Source organism: Vicugna pacos, chromosome 7 (genome assembly GCF_048564905.1).
Source record: "Vicugna pacos chromosome 7, VicPac4, whole genome shotgun sequence".
Classification (NCBI taxonomy): Eukaryota; Metazoa; Chordata; class Mammalia; order Artiodactyla; family Camelidae; genus Vicugna; species Vicugna pacos.
In genome coordinates, this window is record NC_132993.1 from 85441571 (window position 1) to 85459013 (window position 17443).

Consider the following 17443-nt stretch of genomic DNA (forward strand, 5'->3'; position numbering starts at 1 on the left):
GTGAGCCACTTTTACTTACGAGTAATATGTCTTCCTTCTGGTATGTGGGCGAAGCAGACAATTTGAGAACCAGCTGTTCTGAAAAGAAAAGAAAAAAAAGACCCGTGAGGCAGAATTCAGATGTGGAGGGCTCTCGCAGGAAGCTTTTGTTTTCCTTTAAAATTTTGGGGAGAAAGGATCTAAGGATTCGCTAAAGGTGGGCTGGCCCCACCCCCTGCAGCCTGCCCCTGCCCCACCTGCCCCACCTGCCTGACCTGCCCCACCTGTCCTGTCCGGGCCTGGAGGTGGAGCATCAGGAGACAGACCTCAGTTCAGACCCTACCTCTTAACTCTTTTATCAGCCATGTAATCTTGAATGTGAACTCATTTTGGGGCATAACCTTTCCAGGCTGTACTCGTGAAGAACTGGTAGAGTGAGCGCTGTGGGGGGCCAGGGGCGGTGTGTAAAACGGGAAGGCTCTGGAGCAGGCTTCTCAGAGCTGGCTGAGCTCATGAACCCTCCCCACCTCCGGGAGCTTGGGAAAATACAGATCCCAGTGCAGGAGGTCTGAGCTGGGCCTGAGAGCTTGCGCTTCTAACATACTGGTCCACAGCCCACACTCTGAGTAGCAAGGACCCAAAAGATGCTCCCATCCTTAGGTTTGCTGCGAACTGTAGGTGCAAACAGACAGCTATGTCAACAAGCTGGCAAGTCTTTTTTCAGCCCTAGAAATAGAAGAGAATACCTGCCCCTTACCTGACGCTGATCATGAAAGTTTAGGCATAGGGGGCTTTCGGCCATCAGCAGTCTTCTCCCTGGTCCCTTATATTGTTAATTGTCCCCAATAACATGAGAAATACTGAAGAAGAGGGCAGGGAAAGGGACGATCTACTCTGTGGGCCCAGAGAGGTCATCAAGGACCTTACAAAATACCTTACATACCTCAGGGTTCAGGAGTTATGGTTCCTTATCTCCCAGAGTTTCCCTGTGCAGAGCGTCTTTCAGGTATAAAGCAAAGAAAATGGAGAACGTCTTTCCTTCATCAGTAACACCAACTTGCATCTCGAGTCAGAGTCGCCTGGAGGGGCTGTTAAAGCACAGATTTCCAGGCTCCTCGCTGGGGATTCTAATTCAATAGCATGTTCAGATCCCAGGGGATACCGATGAGCACACTTGGACTAGCACCACGTGAGTCCCCAAAGCCTGTCTGTAGGAGTGGTGCACGTGGGAAACATGCCAGCCTGTGCCCCCTCTTCCCGGTTCTCACCCTGCCGATCACAGTGGCTTTGCCAGGAGTGGGCATGTTTACGCTGCACTGGGGTTTGCGGCGTGAACGAGAGGTTCATCTGTCTCCAGATGTCTGAAGGTCCTGCGAGGGTTAGGAGAGATGAGATTTCCGGCTGCCTGCAGATGGCTCTTCCTAGCACAGCGGGCCCCGAGAGGCTGAGGCTCTGTAATGTGGCTGGTTGGCTGATCACCTGGGGGGGATGTTTAAAAATAGAGCTTCCTGGGGTACATCCTAGGAGACTCGGGCAAGCAGCCAGGCTTGGGACCCCCTGCGTGGAGAGCAGCGAGGCACCAGATGGGCAGTGGAGAGCTGCTCTCACTTTTAACGATTCTTGGATTCAGCTCTAATGATTACTCTACTGAGCAAATGATTCCCCAGCAGGAAATTGGACCATTTGTAAGTACATTTCCTCACTGGATCCCTAAAGTCAGAGTTGATAAATTCCTCTTGCATTTTCCAAAGTGGTTCATTTCTCTCCCAGGGATAGTTACCAGCCAGGACCATCTGGCCATGGGGGTTCATCTGGGGTGAAGCGTCCCTCGGGAATAACACTGTCCACGGCCTCTGGGCAGTGTTGAAAGGGGAGTGGACAACAGTCACCGATGAGCAAATCCCAGAGAGAACACTTCCCAGGCAAACTCAAAGTCAGGTTAAAATTGAGGCAATGTTAGATAATTAGCTTCAAGGAGCAGTCCCTCCTCTCATTTATCACACGTGGATTTGAGGACGGTGGTCTTCCCTGGAGTCTCCTGGTTCACCAGGAGATGCTTTCAGAGCGTCACTGGGCGCCATGCGCTGTGCCAGGTGGGCTGCATGAAGGTGACTCGGGTACAGTCCCTTCCCTTATGGCAACCACTGTTGGCGAGAGGCAGGCACTTAACATCTAACTGTAAAGGCAGCTTAACTCCTAGAGCAGCGTGTATCTGGAGCAGCCTCCCAGCACGCTCCACCCTTGCCCGGTCTCATTTTCTCCATAGCAGTTGCCACAGAAATGACTGGCTGAGTACTTGCTTATGCCTCATCTTCCCTCTTACAGCATAAGCAACAGGAGAGCAAAGAGCAGACCGTTAGATCCTGCCATCTCTCGGCCACTGGATGTGAGCGCCTCAGGAGGGGCACAAGTGCTGCTCTCTGCAGCTGAGGCCTTCCAGGAAGGGGCTGCCCCAAATCTGGGGCAGATGCTTTGGGAGGAGGTAGCAGCTACAGTGGTTCTCAGACATTAGCAGGCATCAGGATTACCTGGAGGGCTTGTTAAAACACAGATCACTGGGCCTCACCCTAGAGTTTCTGATCCAGTAGGTCTAGGATGGGGCCAGAACTTTTCTAACAAGTTCCCAGGTGATGCTGATGCTCCTGGGCCCAGGACCACACTTCGAGGGGTGGGGCATCAGTGCAGCCATCACAACTGACCCAGCGGACAGGTGGAAGGTGACCAGGTAACAGAGGCAGGGAGACTTCTTAAAAGTGACCCAGGTGAGAGGAGATGGGGCTCTGAAACAGGCCACAGCAGTGGGACTGGAAGAAGAAAGAGGGTGCTCCAGACACATGTGATGATGGGCGGGGCTGGATGCAAGATGGGACACAGGAGGAGAGGCAAGAGTCAGAGCAGCCGGAAGGATGCAAATGCCAGGAACCAGGATGGGCATGGGGTGGGGCAGAGGAATGGCATGTTCCTTTGGGACCTGCTGCTGGGTTTTCACTTCTATAGAGACCTCCAGATGGGAATGTTAAAAAGGAAGTTGAAATGCAATTCACAACTCATGAGGGAAATCTGAGCTGCAGGTATAGATTTGAGGGCCTTTGGGGTAGAGGTGTAAGCTGAAGCCGTGGGGCTGAGTAAGATTAGGTAAGGCTGGCTCATTAAAGAAAGAGCAGTGATGCCCCAGAAGGAAGCCAAGAGACTCGCTTGGAGTGCCGGGCAGAGACAGAGAGGAGTGGGGTGCTCCGAGGTGCATGAAGCAAAGGGACAGGAGGGTGTCACTGGGAAGGGGCAGTACCAGATGTCAGGGCATCTCAAAAACTGAGCCCGTATCTGAAAAATTCGAGGACCCCTCAAAGTAGCCATCCCCAAGCGGCGGGGTTGCATGTGAGGCGTGAATTAGAGGAACTGGTCCACACACTTTCAAGCCCATAGTTTTTCAACTCCTCATTTTACTTTGCCTGTGCAGTTTTAGTTTTCCTTGACGATAAAGTCGCCTTCTGGTTCCATATTGGTGGCACACGCACAAGCGGAAAGAATCTCACCCTGTAGACACACGTGGGGCGTAGGAACCATCACGACAGGAGGCGTTTCTTCTCAGAGCAAAACCAAGGTGGACAGTATGATGGCTCATGGTGAAGCTAGGGGTCAGCTGGTTTTTCTTCAGTTGAGGCATAACTGACTTACAATATTGTATTTGTCGCAGATATACCACATAGTGGTTTGATATTTTTATACATTATGAAATGATCACATTGTCTAGTTACCATTTTTCATCATGCAAGTTATTTCACTATTATCAACTAAATTCTGGGGGCAGTTTTTGCACCTCTAAGCTCCACGGTGGGAAGACAAGACACCATGTATTCATCTTTTTTCCTCTGCATCTGATACTGATGTAGACCCTCGTGGAACCTTGAAACCCCTAGTGTTACAAGAATTAAATGGATTCTGACAACTTGTTTTGAACTATTTGCAGTAAAATGCTGCAAAGAGAGTCGATTGCTGTGAACTGAGTGTCCCCAGGTGATAATTGTGTCTTTCATAGGTGGACAGTTTGTTTAATTTGTGGTACCTGTTTTGTCGTCTGGGTCTTTGCAGACCCTGGTTTTTGAGAATACGGGGATGGAATCTGATGAGACTCTGATGAGTCAGGATCGAGGTTTACTGGCTCTGCCTGCTGTGAGAACACACACCAACCTGTGCTCTGTCTTCACAGTTCTGTACGGAGCTCAACCAGCCAATCCTGCCCAACATCCGCAAGTGGAAGGGGCCGCGAGGATGCTGGAAGTTCATTGTTTCAGAGACGCCCTCGACTCAGCTCCAGAAGGTATCCTCATCTGCAGAACTTGGATTTTCTTCCCATTTTCTTTTCCTCCCAACCCTAGACATTTAAATGTTTCCTTTGCCAACATCCTTGGTGTGATTTTGTATTTCTGCCCACTTTTTAGCTCTTTGCCATTCATTTCAAAATGCCCTGGTTCTCGTTTCCTGTTTGGATCGGGAAGGGACTGCCGCCCAGCGGAAATGGGAGTTTGGGTGTTGGGAGGAGAGGAGAAATCCTGTCTGGAACCAAGGCCACAAGTAGGGTATTTCTGTCCTTTGTGCTCATAATCCCTTCTCCACGGTTCCAGCCGCTGCCAAGTTTGTGGCGAGCCCATGTTCATTGACTAAAAACTTCAGACCCACTTAATTGCGTGTGCACTCTTGGCTTTCAGTGGGAGGAACTGTGCACGTGGAAATGGTCTGTGGGAATTTTCAGCCGATTTTAATTTTGCATGTTCTTTCAGTAGGATCACCCATCTGGGTTTGGGTAAATCTCTGTATATATAGATTTTCACTCTGGCATATCATATTCAAGATTGGTTTTTATTCACTTGAAATGTTCAGTATCAGTGGAGTTGTAGATTTAAAAAAAAAAACCCGGCTAATTATGAGTGGAAAAAATGTATCATCATATAATTTTTCTATAAATGCAGATGCTATATTTTTTTCTCTCTAGTATTCCTAGTATGCTGGTAAACACACATGAATGGTGCTTAGCTGAGTGATGTTGAGATTTGAGGCTTTTAACTGATAAATGTTTACTGGATTAAAAGTATCCAGTCATTTATTGACAGTAAGCTCTCTTTTTAGCTACACCTTAAAGTGTGACCTATGTTCTATTTCTCTGGCTTTTGGAGTGTGTAAATGGTTGCTGTAGGTGGGAGCCAGCGTGCATTCACAGGAGGCTGGAAATACTGTCAAACTGGAATGTATCTGGTCTTTACCACTCAAGCCCACAGCTGTCCCTTCTCAGTCCACATGAAAATAACAATAATGCCCCTTTCCTTTTTTTTAATAGCACTTCACACATAGGTAGGTTCACAAGGCTCTTAACAGCGCATTTAACGCTTTTTATTCATTCATATTCAACAAATCGTTAGAAAGGCGACTGCATGCCAGGCACTGTGTTACAAGCCAGATCTATATGGTGACAAAAACAGACCCAGCCACCCAGCCCAGCTTGTTTTCATTCATTGCATGTCCGGGGATCCGAACCTGAGCCTGACAGAGCCTGTGGTGGGGACAGGCCGGGTAACCGGACTCCAGGTAGGGTGTCAGGGCTGTTGGAGAACAGCAGGGAGGCCCAAGTTCAAGCCTCTTAAACCTCGCAGCTTCAAGTCCTTCATCTGTAAAACGGGAGCAACTAGCCCTCTCTTCACTCACAGGATGGCTGTAGGATTTAGAAAGATAACGTGCATTGAATGCTTGATTAACAGGCACGGGTGGCAGACAGGCCCGGTGGTGCTGGGCAGGGAGCGGGTGCCTGTCTCAGGTTGCCATGGAGAGTTGTGGGCCAGTGGACAAATCTCCTGGTTTCTCAAAAGGTGCCAATATCTGGATTTTAATGTGAAATTTCCTGAATTTTAAATGTGGGCAGATCATTTTAAAATTATTTTAAACACTGTCTGGATGTAACAAACAGTGTGCAAGTCACAAATGTGCCACCTGGACCGCGGAGCAGCAGGAGAGAGTGTGGCAGCAGCTGCCGTTTCTCCAGTGTCTGAAGGGACGTCCAGGTGCCTCCTCCTTGGTCTCCAGCCTCACCCCCTGGTGGAGGGGCGGTCCACACATGAGAACACTGAGGTCTAGTGAGACAAAATGATTTGCCCAGAAGTCATCCAGCTGATGCGAGGTGGGGTTCAGGCCCCGACCCAGCTAGCGCTCTCTGACTCTAATGCCCCCTCTCCTCCCACCACGCCATGTTGAGGGCAGCTCTTCTGGATAAGGGCCCACCTGAGCTGGGGGCTTGGGAAAAGCTCCCAGAAGGATGTGAGGAACCAGTAGTGGAAGAAGCAGCAATACAAGGCCAGGAAGGCCCAGTCATGCTGGGAACATAGGCGAGCAGGCGTGCAAGGCAGTGATGAACAGGGAGGTGCCCACCCGGAGGGCCCCTGGGTTTTACAGCAGAGGGTGACCTTAGTGGTACTTAAGGTTACTCTGGCACCACCGCTTGGGAAACAGTAAATTGGGGGGAAGGGTGTATCACCCTCTGATCCAAACAGGGCAAATCATATTTCCTTCACTCTACACCTGAGAAAACAGGTTTAGAAAAACACAGCAGCTCCCCAGAGATCCCACCGCTAAGTGGCTCAGGTGGTTCTGAGACCCAGGTCTTCTCATTGTTAAACTAGTGCCCCCACGAGTGGGTGGGCAGGTCGATCATTTTAAAATAGAAAGGCGCACAGCAGGCAGAACGCTGTTCCTCCCTTCCCTCCTCTGCCACACACGTGCGGCCGGGACTAAGCTGAAGCTGGCGACTCGGCCAGAGCCCACTCAGGATATGCAGTCACTTCTCCTTTCGCAACGAGCATCGCTGCCCCCACCGGGTGACACTGCTGATACCCGACCCCTGCACAGAGCCCCCAGCAGCCGGACTGGCGGTAGGGGGAGACTTTCCTCTTTCCACAAGGCACCCGGTGGCAGCAGCAGGAAGCAGGCAGATTCAGAGTGGTCCCTCTGATGGCCAGAGACCTTGACCCTGCTCACACCACCCTGTCTGTCTGCCCCACTCACTGGCCCTCGCAGCGCACTGCCCTGGGGCTTCAGACCCCCACGTGGGGCCCCATCCACCTGAAGAGGACCCTTGACCGGTTCCAAACCACTGAGACTGTTACTCCTGACCTCTGTTCATCTAGCACATGTTTATTGAATTTCTGCTAGGTGCCAGATCCCAGCTGTTGTAAGCAAAACCACCCTTTGGATTCTCGTATTTGATCCTCAGCATTGCCACTTACCAGCTATGGGGTTTTAAAGAAGTTACTTAACCTCTCTGAGCAGCTGTCTTCATCTGACAGATGGGAGTGTGAGCAGCTACTTCATGGGGTGTGATGATTAAAAAGATAACTCCATGCCTAATCTGGGTCCCCATTCCCGCCCCATCCCCTCAAAAAGAGAAGAGCCCAGGCACCCCTGGCAGTATGTGAAGCTCCCTGAAATTGCCGGTCTGGGAAATTGGGTGGGGGGACAAGGAGGCACACGCTGTGGCTTTGGGTGTGCTTTTGTCTCGGAAGCAGCCCCTGGGCATGTAATCTCAGGACCCAGAGCAGAGCTTGCTGCTCCCCATCGTCTCCTCCTGGGCTCACCTGCCTCTTCCTCCGCTCAGGGCTGAGCCCTGCCACCAGATAGACCCCCTACACACACTAACCCTCGTCTTCTCCTGCAGGGGCCCGGGTTTGCGGGATTCCTGTGGGTCACAGCAGCCGGGATGGAGCTGAGAGACGCCGCCTGGCAGGAGAGCTCGCCTGGCAACGGGCACGGGAAGCCCGTGGGTCCCAGCCCGTACCTTGCGAGGTTCAAGGTACCGCTCATGTCGCCGTGAAGAGCCACTCCGTCTGAAAAAAGGGAAAAAGGCCCTTTCTGAACTGTGAGCTGGAGAAGCTCATCTTTTGCCTTGGCTTTCTTCTCTCTGGGCTGGGGCAGCACACCCTCCTGGGGCTCCCTTGGCTGGGGACCACGTCCAGAGCAAGAATGAGAGGGATCTGGAGGATCTGTAGCTCTGGTCACGTTGACATGCGGGCGGGAAGGTCAGGGGGCTGCTGCCCAAACCTGACCCACCTCGGAATCACCCGGAGAGATTCTTAAGATCAGGGGTTCCTGGACCCTGCCCCAGACACACACAATGTCTGGGTTTCAAGCTTCAATGCTTCTTCAGTCTTCCCTGCACAGGGGTTAACGAGGCTGGGCATTTGGGACTCACTGGATTAGAGGGCAACTGGACTTCTCTGAGGACCCTCTCTCTTACCAGGGAGAGGGGGGACTCTGAAGGGGTCATTTGGGCTTGAAAGGGGCTCAGAAGGAGCTTCTGGGCAGTGGAGCCAGGGAAGCCCTATGACTGACACCTCCAGACAAGCCCTGTCTCACCAGAGTCCAGAGCAGCAAGCAGCCAGATCTGTGCTCTCTCTCTAATTTCCCCAGACATCCCTGGGAAATATTAATAAACAGCAAGCAGTCAGAAGCTGGGCAGCAGGAGCAAGAAGAAGCCAGCAGTCAAAACAGATCAGCAAGTCAGCAGTTGGCCTTATCCCTGTGAAGTCACAGGATCAGGCAGCGGTCCCTGGCCATAGCACTTAGCAAGCCACCTGCTGCCCACCCCGCCCACCCACCACACGCTCCAGAGAGGTTCCGTAGCCTGCGAATTGCTGCAGACCCCAGCACAGTTTCTGGCAGCGCCGGGCTGGGGCAGCCAGTGCTGGGGCTGTGATGGCTTTGGTTGGGGTCCAGCCCAGGACTGTCCCCCTCAGGCCCATAGCTGTAGAGGCACTGGTGTTCCGTGTGCGCGTGCACACACACACACACACGCACACCCCTGGGGTGTCTGTGGGTTGTGCTTATGGTGCTGATGTGGAATTCAGCCAGGTGTCACCGTTAATACCAGTCTTGCCTCCACACTGGATCCCTTTTCTCTGTAAAGTGGCTGTAATGGTTTTGGCCAAGCAAGGCAACAGGCAGAACCAGCCAGTGACGCTAAGAGGCAGGCTGTTTTTAATGGCCAATGAAAAATGCTGTCAGGTCACGAAATATTGGCCAAGGCGTCCAAGTGAAGCGATCGCCTCGACAGACGCGCAGCCTGCCGCACTTCATGGCATGTCGCGGGCCAGACAAGTGGTAGGAGCAGAGATGCGGCTCACCTCTCCACACTGGGTTTTCCTGCCCACAGCCTTGAGGTGGTTCCCCCACGGTCAGAGCCACAGCTGCAGAGAGAGCCCTCCACCCTCCAGGCTGGGCGGTGGTGCTGGCACATCTGTAAGGCAGAACTGGCAGCCTCCACTTCCTGCACCCTGCTGCTGCTTGGCAGCGCTTACTCTTTGTTGCCATGACAGACGGAAGGGCAGGTTGCTGAACTCTGAGCAGCTGAGCAACGCTGCGGTGCTCGAGGACCGCCCGCACTTCGCGCTTCTGCACCTGTGCACCACGGCCACCCCTGGGGACGCGGCAAAAGCATAGCCTGCGCTGCTAGGGTCCGGCCGGCTGTCGTTCTCGACATGTCTGAAATCGGGTGACAGTGCGCATCAGGGCACAGTGGTCTCTGGTGGGAGAAGAACATGTAGGGGTGGGCAGTGGGGAAGGAGGAGGGTCCCAGCAGTGGGTCCTGGCAGGGGATGGAGGTCTGGCCCTTTGCCTAAGAGCCCCAGGTCTTTGGTAACAACCAGTCGCTAGACCCCCACTTCCCCCGTGTTAGTTGCTTAGAAGAGAAAAAGCAAAAAGCAAAAATTTGCCATTTCCAGATGTGCCCAATTTTCCAGGCCCAGGAGGAGCAGGTGCGATGTCGGGGTGCACTGATAGAACAAGATAGGTCTCTGTCCTGCAGGGGGTCGGAAAACCCTTCCGGTGCCCATCTCCCAGGGTGCGCCAGCCTCTGTGCTCAGCGCTGGGCGTGAAGCTGTGTGTGAGTCAGATAAAGCGGGAAGTAAGAGCATCGCGCCTGTCCTTGATGTGTCCTTTCCTCTTGCCCAGGTGGGAAGTAATGACTTGATCCTTGTGAACCTTCACCTGGCAGCCCTGACGTTCCCAGGGAGCGAGAACCCGAGCAGGAATCACAGCGACAACCACCGCTAGGCCAGCTTCGTGCAGACCTTGCAGGAAACCCTGAAAGGTAGGAGGCTGTCTTTCTCAGCTCCCACATCTGCAGGGCAGGAGTTGTAGAAGGGGTTGCCTCAGTGTGCCCCTCCGTCCGATCCCTTCATCTGGCCATCTAGCCAGAAGGCAGCAAAGCCCAGGAAACCACCACACTCCCTGCATCTCAGGGAGCCCAGCTGCCCTGGACATGCTGACAGCTTTTCTTCGTGAGTCTAGCACACGGGTTCCATGGTGTCAGCTTTGCGGCTCTTCAGCCTCTGTTTGATGGAACGGATTCAGTGATGACACCCTCCCCGGTGACAGCTCACTGTGGGTCAACTGCCCTGGGTGCGCTGCCTGCACATCTGCACGTGCTCTTCTTGTGAAGGAGGAAAAGTTGATGACAAGGGTGGGAAAGTCTGGTCGAGCAGTGAGTTGCATTTTTCTCTCCGGTGGGATGCAGACCTTACCGAAGGAGCCTTGAAGCTGACGGGAAAGCTGAATTTTAATCTCAGCTCTTTCTGTAGGACAGAAAAAGTTACCACCCCTTCAAGCTCCGTCTAGCGGGGGACGGACAGTGGTGACCTGATAGGGTGCTCAGGGGGCTTGGTGACCTTCTGAGGAAGTGCCCAGCACATAGTAGGCACTCAGCTAACATGAATTGACTCAAAAAAAAAAGCCACTGGGTTTACGAAAACATAGAAAAGAGCTGAACTTTAGAAGAAAGGTGGGCTGTCTGTTTTCTGGGTTCTGCCGCCAATAACACAGAAGGTTTTCTGTGCACGGTTTACCAGAAAGAAAACTTGACATGGCCGTAAAGATAGGGACGTGTGTGACTGCGCTTGGTTTTTTCAAAGCTTCTCTAGATGAGGGTTCACAGCTGGAGGCTGGAATTCTCTTCCATAAACTAGAGTCTTAACCAGTGTTCTCTAGCTTGCTCAGCAATTTTTTCCTTGTTAAGTTGGCCCCTCACAATGGGCTTATGAAGATTTGGCTATAAAAATAATTCAGTCAGACTACAAAGTTACATTTTGAAAAGACTTCTTATTGTGGTAAAATACGTATAACATGAAACTTACCATCTTAACCATTTTTAAGCCTTCAGGTCAGTTATATTAAGCATATTTACATTGTTTTACAACCATCACCACCATCCATCTCTAGAATTTTTTCGTCTCCCCAAACTGAAACTGCACCCATTAAACATAAAGTCCCCATACCTCCTTCTCTGGGTCCCTGAGCATCTCCATTCAACTTGCTGTTTCTATGAATTTGGCCACTCTGGGTATCTCCTGTGAGCGGAATCTTACAAAATTTGTCCTTTTGTTTCTGGCTTATTTCACTTAATGTTACATCTTCATGGTTCATACTATGTGTCAGAATTTCCTTTCTTTTTAAGACCAAATACTATTCTGTTTATTGGTCAATGGACACTAGGGCTGTTTCCATCTTAGGGCTGCTGTAAACATTGATATGCAAGTTACATTTTGAACCAGGATGTGCTGTGACCAGCATTCTCCTTAAATTATGAGTCTTCAGGCTAAGATAGTATCAGAAAGATGTTTAAGCTGAGATATTTCATCCAAGGAGCAACTATGTGGGAATTGTTCACCTGCAGTCTCCAGCCTAAAAAGGCTGACTTGATAGCTTTTCAGATCCATGCATGTTTCTCTTATTTTCAGTCTCAAGGTTTTCCTTTTCGTGGAAGCAGAAAGGAAAGATGCCAGCCTCTAGCTTCTCTGATAACCTTAGTCTCTCTCTGTTTTGGTTTTTTTTTTCCCCTCCCTGATATCCAGGGACTGGTAAGGTTTTTGTTAGCAAACCTAGGCAGGTTATGTTCCAAACTGCCAGGGGACTATCGATCGACCCACAGCCTGGCTTGGCCTTGACACACCCATGTATGGACAGTGACTCATGTTTCTGTGTCCCCCTGTGTGTAACTAAGGTCCAGTTCATTGTTAACTGGTGACACGGCAGACCCAGGATTCAGGAAGTGCCGCAGCCTGCCCGGGGGGCAACACGGGTGCATCGATGAGCAGAGGCGTTTCAGCTAAAACAAAGACTAAGCCTATATTCCACGGGCTTCTTTCTATCAGAGCAAACAGAGCCGACTTGATTAGTAAACTCTGGGCTTTTCTGCCTTTGTCTGGAATGTGCACCCAGGTTGACATCAGCTGGGGTGTGCCCATCCTCTGATGGAATTCTCTGCTTTCACACCCGCCAGGGGGCCTTCTCTGTGAACTCAGCAAAAGGGACACAGGGTGCAGTCATCCTTGACATCTGGGGGGGACCTTCCTTCCCCCCGTGGGGACCGGCTTCTGCTGTTTTCACTGGCATTTTATAAATCCTGAGACTTGGAGCAAATCAGCCCCGAGCATTCTCCCCTCACTCCCAGCAACCAAGATGATTAAGGCACCCACCCCGGTGGACAGCCTTCTAGGAGAATTCCGGTCTCCGCACATCTGGGGACTCTCAGGCAAGGACTGTCGCCATGTTATCACCCAACTGATTTAACCGAAAGAAAAAGCCTAGATGTGCCTGTTCAAAAAGAGCTGTTATTTTCATCCCTAAAGTTACACAGAGCTCGGCTCATTGACCCTCGACACCTGCATCTCCCCTGGCTTCAGAAGTGTCTCTTACGGCTCACACTTCTTCAGATCTGCACCCCAGTGAAAACCTCCCTGCCACATGGGAACCTCCTGCCTCGGACTTTCTTAACTTCAGTTTTCCTTGATAGTCGATAAATGCAGCACCTTTTCCTTCTTTCCTTTCAAAATTACACTGCACCCTAATTTTGAGGTTTTCCCCTCACTTTTTTTCCCCCTCGCCTTGTTCACTGTTTCTTCCACACGTGTCTATCAAGCATCTGCCGGGCAGCAGGCACTGTTCCAGGCACACGGGGCTTTTCCATCCTTGCTCTTTGCTAAGAGCCCTGGATTTGAGTGCTGGCTCGGTGACCCTGGGCAAGCCTTTCCAACTCTCGGAGCCTCAGCCTCGTACCTGCACAGAGGGTCCAGTGCACAGTGAGGGCTCGGTGAATGGTCATTAACACTGGCCACGGATGAGATGTTATTAATGTTATTCTCAAGTTAGTTTTGCTATTTGGAAGGAGGCACCAATTTCTCAAGACCACGTGATTGGGCTCACCCTGCTCTTGTTAGGATCTAGCATGAGGGGTTAAATCTCTGTGGGCCACACAAGTGGCTGCAGGGAAGGCTTCCCTCCACTTTCCTTCTGTTCCGCCCGCCCCTCGGTGGAGGGCGTCACGTGCAGTGAGCAAGAGCCCTCTGCTGGTGGCGTGTGTCCTTCCACTTTAGATTTCTTTCCCTCCAGCCATTGTTACTGAAGCATGTTCATGTCCAGGAAAAAGATTTGCTGAGTCTCAGATGCATTTGGCCTTCGTTTATGAACTGCTTTCCTTAAAGCTTCCCTTGCAAGATGAGACAGAAATGCCACTCCCTGTGATAACGTGGCTCCCCTGAAGGGACCTTGGAGACAGGCCATGACAGTCAGGCCATCCATACGAATCCCAGGGAGGCTCGCTCGGGCCCACTGTCCTCTCTGCTCACTTTGGAAAGTACTTCATCACTATCCCACTCACTCTAGTAAATCAAACTATGAGAGAAATATTGAAGATACTTTAAAGGGAAAAGCTTTCCACTTTGGCCCTGTGTTAGTGTGCTCAGGCTGCAGTCACAAAATACCACGGTCCAGGTGGCTTAAACAAAAGGAGGTTACTTTCTCGCAGTTCTGGAGGCCGGAAAGTCCATGGTCAAGGTGTGGGCAGATTTGGTTTCTTCTGAGGCCTCTCTCCTTGCCTTGTGGATGGCTGTCTTCTCCCTGTGTTCCCAAGATCTTCCCTCTGTGCTCGATAAATGTTTGTTGAGCTTTTGTTAAATACCTGAGCAGGACCCTTAGGCCTTTTTGTGCTGTGAGATTTGGAGCCCATGGGTTGGAGCAGGGGTGATCTCTCCATCACACTGACCCCCATTTCCAGATGTGTCACTAATCTGTTCTTAAGTTTGGGAGGGGGTTGGCACAAGGAGTTTGGAAACACTGGGAGAATAAGAACCATGCTGTAGTCCTAACCTTAAGAGTCAAATCAGACAGCCACGATCCCACTTAAATGGGCTGTGGTCAGTGTTGGGTTCATTTCTCACCTCCTCTTAAACTCCTGATTTTCTTTCTTTCACTTCCAGGAGAAAAAGACGTGATCGTTTTAGGGGACTTCGGCCAGGGGCCAGACAGCACTGACTATGATATTCTGAGGAAAGAAGAATTCTGCCCCCTGATCCCCGCACGCAACTTCACCAACATCAGCACCAAGAATCCTCAAGGTTCAAAGACTCTGGACAACATCTGGATCAGTAAAACCTTGAAGAAGGTTTTCACAGGTAAACACAAGTCACTCATCCTTCCTCCTGCTCCGAAATGGAGTAGAATGCACCTGTCTGAGCTGACAGTTCCGGATCACTTGGTTTGAGCAAGAGCCAGGAGTTGCCTTCCCAGGCATTTACTGGGTTATCATTTAGGTGACTGTGTCATTATCATTCAAATAGAGTCACATTTAAGAGTGAAGGGGTGTGTAAAATAATTAAAAGGCATTCACTGATGTACCACAGGGGCAACGCCAGTGTATCCTGGGCAGCATCCCCAGATTCCAAGATGAGCTGATAATGTAGCCTAATTTTAAGGACACTTAGTCATTCAGCAAACACCTCTCCAGACCTATCATGTTCAGCCGCTGTGTTGTGGCCTGAGGTTTACTGACTCACCGTCCATGCCCTGAGGAGCAGTGGTTAGGGGTGAGCTGACAGGATGGGAGAAGTGCTTTAAACAGGACTCCTCCAGGACCAGGGTGTGGTGGGTGATCTCAGTGCTGAAAAGCAGTCCCCCCCCATAGCAGTCACTTGCTGAGCAGACTTTGGATCAGAAAACAGAAATATAGTCGCAATGGTAGGGTCTTTTGATGAAAGACAAGAACAGTTGTTCTCAGTCCTGCCTGGAAGCTTCACTAATGCCAATGGATGCAGAGTATACTTCAGCGAGACATTTAAGAATGTTTTAAGTACTAATGCTGGGGTCCCACTGTGAGACCCCGACATGCAGCTGAGACTTAGATCCTCAAGACTAGAATTTCCCATCCTGGGCACCGGTTTCCTGTTGGACTGTGTCATGGGAGGATCCAGAGGATGAAGAAAGTGGGTCTCAAGAGGAGTGACAGTCATCAAACTAGGTGAGATGCAGTTTGTAAGAATGGCCTGCTGGCAAGACAGAGACTGGGGCTGCAAGGAGGCGCTAGCGGAAGGCAGTGCTCTCACCACGGGAGCTGGGGAGCCTGAGAACACTGGGCTGTAGGGAAGTTAGAAATCATTTCGTCTGCCCCCTTGCTGTTAAGCTTTTTAGGGGTAGTTTCAGTGCTTACCGTGGTAAACCCTCACTTGCTGAGAAAATCAAATGGGCTGAGACAGCGCATTTGCACAGACAAGCCAGGCTGAGTCTCATCAGGGAGCCCAGGTGTGCAGCCACTTGCCAGCCTGCGACACCCCGCCCTCACATCCCCCATCCCCTATATCCTGACCTCTGGTTTCTTTTCCCTCTGCCTCAGGTCACTGGGCTGTCGTGAGAGAGGGCCTCACGAACCCTTGGATTCCAGATGACTGGTCCTGGGGTGGAGTGGCTTCCGAACACTGCCCCGTGCTGGCGGAGTTTTACACGGAGAAGGACTGGAACAGGAAGGAAGGCACCCGGAACAGCAGCGGGGTCACCCTGGAGCGAAGTGAAGCCAACATTAAGCACGAGCAGTGATGACAATGAACCGGGTTTCCACCCTTGGACCCCGGAGGCCAGGAGCTCCCCCTCCCCGGTGAAGATGCAGAGCGCCAGGAACTGTCTTTTCATCTTCATTCTGACCACGTCCGCGCCCGGGCCTGGACCCGCTTGCCGTCTTGGCGGATGTGTTTGGACCTCTGGCAGGGGCGGGAGCACGCTGGGCCCTTGAAGTGCTGGATGGTCAGATCAGAAGCCCAGCAGAGAACGGAAATGTGTGCCATCTGCGATTGCCGCCAATCTCAGCCCACCGGCTGGCCACGCCCGCTGCCTGGACCGCAGCCCGGAGAGGAGCAGCTGCGGCGGCCGAGCAGCAGGGAGTGGGAGATGCCGGGCCGCCGGGACCTGCCCGAGGGCTGCCGGGAGCTCTCCTCTCTGCCCACCAGTCTGCGATGTTCTGGCTGCAGATCACATAAAGCTTTTAACTTGAGCAGTCTTCTCAAACATTTTGAGTGGTGGCTTTTAGTTTTGTTTTGAAAAAATAAACAGAGATGAACCAGCCTGGCTGCAGTGAGAGCCCGGGGACAGTTCCCCTGCCGTGTGTGTTTTGTGCTCCCTTTGGATGCCCCTGGTGGGCTGTGGCCTGAGGGGTCCCGAACACAGTGCAACCCCCCAACCTCAGTCCCCAGGAGCCTGCTTCCTTTTCATCCCCGCCTGAGACCTTGCACAGGTGTCTGTCACAGCCACGTAGACCCCCTGAGACCTCTGTGTAATCTCAAATCATCTCCTGCCTCCCAGAGCGCGCATCTTCTGACTTTTGGTCAGACCGTCTGTTATGTGTGTTATTACATTTGTGCCTCCAGATCCAGTGCAGGTTCCCTTGTGCTGGGGGACAATTCCATCAGAACGATGTCCTTTACTCTTTCCCTCCCTCCGTCCCTCCCCACTCCACCCCCTTTCCGTGTCCCCGCCCTCCCAGCCTCTAGCCCAGAGCCTCCCTCTGCTGCTTCTGAGGAATAGCTGTTGATTCTGGACCCACAGGGAGCCTGGGAACACTGGGGGAGGGAGGGTCCTTCTTTGTCGGTGGGTGTTGGGGGCCGGGAGCACGTGTTAACTGCCACCAGGCACCCTTCCCTTCCTTGCGTTGGGTTCTCACTGAGGTCCCTGTGAGACCAAGATGATGATGCCCATTTCACAGCCGAGGAAACTGAGGCTGAGGGAGCTTCACATGAAGGTCACTCAACTAGTAAGTAAATAGACAAGATCCACGCTCAGTCCAAAGCGCATGCCTATGGGTCAACCCTGTGCTGCCAGAAGTAGTGTGTCAGAGAGAATCAACACAGAGAGTGAACATGTGAGCCGTGACCCGGCTCCTTGCAGTTTACCACGGACTCTGAGGGCTTAGCCCTCCTCCAGCACTGAACACGGCATGGACCACCAGCATCACGCTGTGGGAACCCAGGGACGTGATGGCCTGTTTTCCACCAAAGGCCACCTTTGGGGCCACCTGGCTCCAAGGAGCACCACTGGTCATTGGCATAAGAAGGAAGTCCTTTCTGGGGGCTCCAGGTGTACCTGGGTGTCAGCCACGCCCACTCTGAGGGAG

The 17443-nt window shown here is 51.9% G+C and overlaps 1 protein-coding gene across 2 annotated transcripts in view; it reads left to right on the forward strand.

Annotated features, from left to right (window-relative positions):
• The window catches only part of LOC140697482 (endonuclease/exonuclease/phosphatase family domain-containing protein 1-like), a 53762-nt gene extending 37355 nt beyond the window's left edge, over nucleotides 1-16407 (forward strand). Inside the window, exons 2-6 of one of the 2 annotated variants that reach the window (XR_012074625.1) lie at nucleotides 4187-4297; nucleotides 7676-7810; nucleotides 9967-10105; nucleotides 14268-14462; nucleotides 15677-16407. Coding sequence is in view for 1 of the 2 variants with exons in the window: in XM_072965322.1 (XP_072821423.1) it covers nucleotides 4187-4297; nucleotides 7676-7810; nucleotides 9967-10068 (348 nt within the window). In the remaining variant the exon portion in view is untranslated. Of the gene's footprint in view, nucleotides 1-4186; nucleotides 4298-7675; nucleotides 7811-9966; nucleotides 10107-14267; nucleotides 14463-15676 lie in introns of those variants that run through there. The other variant, XM_072965322.1, reaches the window with a different exon arrangement.
• The last annotated feature ends 1036 nt before the right edge of the window (nucleotides 16408-17443 follow it).